This window comes from Carcharodon carcharias, chromosome 22 (genome assembly GCF_017639515.1).
Source record: "Carcharodon carcharias isolate sCarCar2 chromosome 22, sCarCar2.pri, whole genome shotgun sequence".
NCBI lineage: Eukaryota > Metazoa > Chordata > Chondrichthyes > Lamniformes > Lamnidae > Carcharodon > Carcharodon carcharias.
The window spans coordinates 54,862,822-54,870,154 of NC_054488.1; the positions used below are offsets into that span (position 1 = coordinate 54,862,822).

Here is a 7,333-nt window from a genome sequence, read left to right on the forward strand (position 1 = left end):
GGCGAAAGAAGAAGACATGTGCCATCCGAGCAAGTTTTGGCGAAACCAAACCCTAGTGTATGCAGCCATTTAAAGATGTCAAGCTTTGCCTATTCTGGATTTGCCTAACATGGGTATGGGTGGGATGTAGACTGGCTGTGCGTTGTGTTATAGAGGAGCAAGTTCAGTTCACCATTACAGTGTCGAATATCCCACGTTGATAAACCCTCCCAAATCCAAAACTGTTGTATTCCTATCTTCTTCAGGTGGAAAGCCCAATCTGAAACCGGCTACGCAGTTTGTTAAGCAATAAATCTAGACCCATCTTTTTGTTTACTTGTCCCATAACCACTCCATTTTGCCTTGCACCATCACCCCCTTTGTCATCTAATTTCTCCTGCCTTCCATCCCATAACAGACCTTTGCCTTTTGTTCTTCTGCCCTCCCCTCTTTCCCTGCCTCTGAACTTGCTCAAATGCAGTCATGTCTCTTAGCTCTCACCGGCTCCAATGAAAGGCTATTGACCTGAAATATTAACTGTTGCCATCGCCACAGATACTGCCTGACCTACTGCGTGTTTCCAGCATCTGTGTTTTTATTTAAGGTATCTCCAATATCCAGTGGCTACAAGGCTTCTCTTGATGCATCGATAGGAAAAAGCTGCCCTAACTGGTTACCCTGTTCAAGGCAGATAATAGATGAGTGGGAATGGAAAATATTGTTCAAATGGAGTGGCTGGTGTTTAGTTGGGGGTTTGCACTCAGACATATTTTTCTAGTAGAGCAGACAGTGCTTTAGTCTGCATCTAATCATGCTATACTTGACCAGCAATATTAACCTTAATGTAAATGCTTGAATCAGATATAGGTCACCTGAAACGCTATGGTCCATCCTATAGCATTAAATACATTCACAAAAAACCCCTCATGAAATAGACTATTGCCTGAGTGAAACTAAATGAATACTTTTAAAAAATCATAATCAAGGGATAAATTAGTATAGAAACATAAATTACAAACTTCACCACAAGAAGTGCTGGCTTCCTCTGATGAATGCTGAACTTCTTAATGCAGCTTATATTGTTTTCACAATGAAAGACAAGCACTCAATTTTACCATAAGGTGGAAGAAATTCACCATAACAACTCCAGTGTCAGCTTAATGCAATGGTCGTTATTTTGGCATTGAATCACAAAGATGTGGATTTAAGCTCTATCCCAAGACTTGGGTGCACAAATCTAGACTTACATTTCAGTGCAATACTGACAGAGTTGCACTATCAGAGTGGGTGCAGCCTTATACATAACACAGTCAAGCAAATGTACATCTACCTGTTCTAGTGGGTTTTTTTTAATTCATCGCTGGCTTGGTTAATATTTATTGCCGATCCTTAATTGCCCTTGAGCAGGTGGTGGCGAGTCACCTTCTTGAACCTCTGCAGTGCATGTGGAGTTGATACACCCACAGTGTTTTTAGGAAGGAAGTTCATTCCTTTTTAGACTTTCTAGCAGTTTGATACAATTTAATGGCTTGCTAGGCCATTTCAGAGAGTGATTAACAGTCAACAACATTGCTGTGGGTCTGGAGTCACATGTAGGCCAGACTGGGTAGATTTCCTTCGTAAGTGAACCAGATGGGTTTTTACAACAATGGTTTCATGGTCACCATTACTGATACTAGTTTCTAATTCCAGATTTTTATTAATTGAATTTAAGTTCCACCAGCTGCTGTGGTGGGGTTTAAATTCATGCCCCCAGAGCACTGGCCTGGGCCTCTGGATTACTAGTCCAGTGACATGACAACTACACCACTACCTCCCCCTTAAAAGACCTCAAAGCAGTAGCAGAGGAGCTCCCATGGTGTCCTAGCCAACATTTATCTACCAAAATACTATAGGCAGCCTAATCATTCATCTGACTTCTATGTGTGGGGCCTTACTGTGTGCAAGTTGGCTGTCCTAATTGCATACATCGCAAAAGTGATGGCACTGCAGAGTCATTGATTGGTGGAGATATGCTGTGGGACATCCTGAAAACATGATAAGGTATATTATTTAAATACTTTTTCTTAGGCAACCAGCATTTTCACACAAGCAGAGTTTCACAGTAATTGGAAGAAAAGGCAAAAAAAAGGACCTCGCATCTCAATGTTTCAAGTATTTTCTGTTTTTGTTTCAGCCTCTCAAGCATTCGTTGTACTTGTTTCGAATGAACTTTCTGTTCTTCCCAGTTCCGACAAAACACCCAAAATGACAACTCTCTCCAAAGTTGCTGTCTCCTTTGCCCTGTTTACAGCACTTTCAATTTTACTTTCATTACAACAGGATAACCAGTTTTTCCTGCATCTGATAATAATTGGATGCATCACAAAGTGTAAGATAGAAACATGAGGCAATATGCAGCTTTTATTTTTGTTACAGTGTTGACAAATGTTATTGTTATTCCAGGATAAATTGACGTTAATTTATAATTACAGGCTTTATGTTTTCCACCCCCCCAAATGGCATTAAACAGTTTGTACTCTATTGCTTTTAAATGAGACTTCATTGCAGTGTTATCATGCTATACGCTGTGCTACATGTTATTTAATAATGACACTTTGATCTTAGTTCAGGTTTCAAGGCACTAAATCTGAGCAAATGTAGATTTAAAATGTACTCATGCATCTACACGCAGAAGCCATATTCTGCCCAGAAAATGAGAGTCAGGGGAGCTTTCCAGAATTTGAAAGTATTCAGTAGATGCTGTTATCAGGCCTAGCTGGATATATATTTCTGCTTCAGTCTCCCTAATGCATCAGTAAAACTTGCTGATTCCACTGAAATAATACAAAGAGCGTCCTTTTATCACTTCCCCTGGCTGAAATTCAAACCTATTATAAACAACAGCCAAGTGATCCACATGTTCTATCTTTCTCCCAAAGAAAATCTCTACCATTTACATATTGGACTTAAATCCTGAGATATACATTCAAAGCAGCCTTGTAAAGCAGAACAGCCCGAGATTTAATTTCATGAGGTAACTCAAGCTACTTTCGTACACAGTTAGTTGCTGCTAGTGATTTGGCTTTTTGTTTAAAAATGTAAACTTCTGTTATGTGACAAATAAGGTCCTGCTTGCATCAACCCTATGCCTTGCCTGGTATCCAGGCACATGCCTATGATGTCACAGTTAGTCCAATATGGACTTGGTAACATCCCAAAAATAAAGATCAAGTCAGACAAAGATAAGGTCAATCACATTTCATAATTGAGAACATTTTGCTGCTTCACTTTAAAGGTGAACTGCATTTTGTTGCAGGGGAGGTATGTGAATGAGATGAAGAGGGCACTTTCAAAGGGGCAGCAGAAGCATGATAGGCCAAATGGCCTCCCTCTGCACTACAAAATATTACATTACTTCATAATAATGCTGTTATTTTAGATTCAACTATTAATGTGTTACCGCAATTAAAAGTAACAATGCAGGTTAATAAGGCCACAAAAAGCAAACAAAGCACTGGGTTCATTTCTAGATGGATAGAATTTAAAAGCAGAGAAGTTAAGTTAAAATTGCATCGAACCTCGATTAGAGCACACATGCAGTACTGTGAACAGTTCTGGTCTCCAAGGTTATAAAAAGTAAATATAGAGGCATTGGAATAGGTGCAAAAAATTACTAGAATGATAAGAGAACTGAGATGTTATACCTAACAGGAAAGATTGAATAAGGTGGGCTATTTTTTGTAGAAAAGAGAAGACTGAGGCTGACCTGATAGAGATCTTCAAGATTATGAATGGCTGTGACAGGGTAGAACATTCGATAAGGCCAAAACCTGGGGGAATTAAAAACAAGACAGTTACTAATAAACGGAATAGAGGATTCAGGAGAAACTTCTTTATCTAGAGAATGGTGAGAATGTTACCACTAGATGTGGTTGAGATGAATAAAATAGGTGCATTTAAAGGGAAGCTGGATAAACACACAAGAGAGAAAGAAACAGTTGTGGGTCTATGAAGAGAAATGGGAGGAAGCTCCATATGGAAGATAAACACTAGCAAGGACCTGATAGGTCAAATGACCTGTTTCTGTGCTTTAATTACCTGGCAATGCCATACACAAAGATCACAGCAACTAAAACTTAAACCACTTTAAGGCAAGTATGTTAACCTCCAAAATAGTGAGCTGTAATGTTCAGACAAACAGAGCATCAGGGTTTAAATTTCTGTGCTAATATTTCTAGGCCGATTTTGCACTACAAACAAAGATATGACAAACCTTTGAATTTTAAATTAGCTGGCACTACCGTACAGTAGGTAGAACATACTCTCTCCTTTCCCTTTACTTCAGTACCACCTACCACTCATTTCCCTGTCATCACATTTGCGTCCAATAGAAAACCTTAGATTAGATTTTGCTTTTCCGCCCTGTCCCTCACAGAAGCCAAATAAAAATAATAACCCTCCCCCCACCAATATAATAAATACAAGTGCCCAGGTGCTGTAACAACTATGTCACTTTCTATAATAACATTGAACCCACTGTCCAGCACACACACACACATACCCCTGGTATTCCCTGCGAAGACAGTTTAAGAATGCTTGCAAGTTATCAACTAAAAGGGACCGATTGTATGTGAACTTTAACAATGAGCCAACATTCCAGGCGAGATGAGGTGCAGTCTTCCTTCAGGCATTTGTAGGCCCTTCTTTTTGCATACTGTCACAAATCAATAATTGTAATAATAATAATAATAAAGGTCTTGTTTCTTCAAGGCTCTGCAATGTAACGAATCTTCTGCGAGTAGATCAGGTCGACAATGTACAGAATGAGGTTGATGTAGGTGAAGATGGCGATGATCAGCTGGCTATCCCAGGGGCAGTCCCCCATTGAGCAACTGGGTGGCCTGTCCATTGAGCCATACTTGTTGTCAAAGCAGAAGATGGGCCAGATGACCGCGGCGCTCAGGTACAGCAGGGTGGCCAGGAAGGTGTAGAGGACCACCACCCTGTCGAAGGGGCACCTCAGCATGCCAGTTCTCCCGGAGACATTGAGGGCAATGACCAGGGCGGTGAGGATGAAGCAGATGGAGTAGACCACCACACACCACTGGGTGGCTGTGTAGCGACTGTACTGGCTGCCATTCAGCAGGGCTCCGAAGATGATGCAGGCTACGTAAGCCTGGACCACCTTGAGGAGCCCAGAGGTGGTGGCCATGTAGGCACCGATGTGACCGGGTTTGGCCCGGGTCAGGTGGATCTCCACCGCATAGGCGATGCAGGCGACAGCCGAGGAGGCGGTGGCTGAAATCCTGAAGTTCCGGGACTGACAGTCCTGGCAGTCCAGCTCCACGAAGTAGATGGGGTAGATGACCGTGGCCGTCACGTACATGAGGGTGGCCAACATGGCGAAGGAGATGGTGAAGTTGTCCCAGGAGATGGTCAGGCAGCTGTGGAGCCGGGTGAACTCGAAGGAAAGGATCAGGGCGCTCAGGGCCAGGCAGAAGCACCAGGCGAACATGCAGAAGTGGCCGTAAGCGGCGCCGAAGCCTCCGTCGTGGGCGACCAGGCTCAAGGTGATACATCCAAAGACGGTCTGCAGGCAGCGGAGCGCCCCCAGCGGGGACAGCAGGGCCGAGGTGTTCAGATAGGGACCTCCCGTCTCCATAATCCGCAAATACACACACACACAAACACACACAGTGCACCCACCACCCACCCACCCCCACCCCCCAGCCTCACACCCCAGTCCCTTTTAGCCGGAGCTCCGCTTGTGGACCGAGTTCGTGCGCAGCGGAGTTTTCAGGCTATTCTGGACGCTGCGCCTGGTGACATTGCCCGCAGCTGCCGCTTGTTCTGCTGCTGGTATTTGACCATATGCCCTATTAATAGAGCGGCATGTCAGGGAGGGAGGGAGGACACTCCACATCCCCAGTCACTGCAGCCACTGGTGCATCAGCGAATTCCCCAGCGCCCGCTCTAATCCAATGCATCTCTGCTGAAGCTGTGATTCACTCAAACCCCCACTTGTATCGGTGTTTACATAGCTTTTTAAAACAGTGGGGGGGCGGGGTGGGAGGGGTGGTGGTGGTGGCATCGCCCTCCTGACAGGGGCAAACATGATCATGTTGGCTTGCATTCTGCTTACGGTGGGAGGGGGCCAGGCTGGGCTTTGAAATATTGGGGGAGGTGGGGGAGGGAGGAAGGGGGGGGGGGGGGGGGGGGGGTGGTGGGGGGCGGTTGGGCGGTGGTGACCAGAGATCAGGAAAATTCCGAAATTGGAAAGGGGGATGGGGCTCCAGGTTGCAGGGGAGGTGCAAAGAGACTGAGGATCATGGGGAAAGAGAGAGAGACTGGGGAATGGAGGTTCAAGGGGAGTGAAGGGGGGAGCGGGAGCGAGGGGTGGGGGGAAAGTGAGGGGCTAGTATCTGGGGGATAAGTCAGGGGGGAGAAAGGTGTTGGAGGTGGGTGTGGGGAGCAGCATTTCCTGCAGAGCCAGGAGCAGCGGCAAAGGTGGTGAGTGGAATCTGGGGATTGCACTCTGGACAAACCACGAATGATGGAGACCCCTCCCCCCCCAACACACACCCCCCACACACACCCCCACACACACACACCCACACACACCCCCCCACACACACACACACACCCACACCCCCCTACATACACACATCCCACACACCCACACCCCCCTCACACACACACCCATAACCCCGCCACACACACACCCCCCCCACACACACACACACACCTCCCCCCACACACCCATACCCCCCAACACACACATCCGACACACCCACACCCCCCACACACCCACACCCCCCCCACACACACACACCCCCCACACACACACCCCACACACACACACACCCACACACACACACACACCCCTCCCCCCACAAACCCACACCCCCCAACACACACATCCGACACACCCACACCCCCCACACACCCACACCCCCCCACACACACACACACCCCGCACACACACACCCCACACACACACACACCCACACACACACCCACACACACACACACACCCACACACACACCCACACACACACACCCCACACATACACACACCCCCACACACACACCCCCACACACACACCCCAACCCACCCACACCCTCCACACACACAAACACACACCTCACACACACCCCCAACACACCCATACCCCCCCACACACACCCACACCCCCCCACACACACACACCCCCACACACACACACATCCCCACACACACACACACCCACACACTCCCCCCACACACACACACCCACACACAGACACACCCCCCCACACACACACACCCCGGCCACACACACCTACACACCCCCCACACAGCCCCCCCACTCACTCACACACCCCCACACAC

The 7,333-nt window shown here is 46.8% G+C and overlaps 1 protein-coding gene across 1 annotated transcript; it reads right to left on the minus strand.

Annotated features, from left to right (window-relative positions):
* Positions 1-2,351: 2,351 nt before the first annotated feature.
* Positions 2,352-5,623, minus strand: LOC121293578 (myeloid-associated differentiation marker-like protein 2). Its single transcript, XM_041216625.1, has one exon. It carries the CDS (start codon positions 5,621-5,623, stop codon positions 4,727-4,729), a length of 897 nt encoding a protein of 298 aa, XP_041072559.1. The 3' UTR covers positions 2,352-4,726.
* Positions 5,624-7,333: the final 1,710 nt, after the last annotated feature.

Coding starts and splice junctions, on each gene's coding strand:
- LOC121293578 (XM_041216625.1), bottom strand. CDS start 5,623: ATGGAGACGGGAGGTCCCTATCTGAACACCTCGGCCCTGCTGTCCCCG.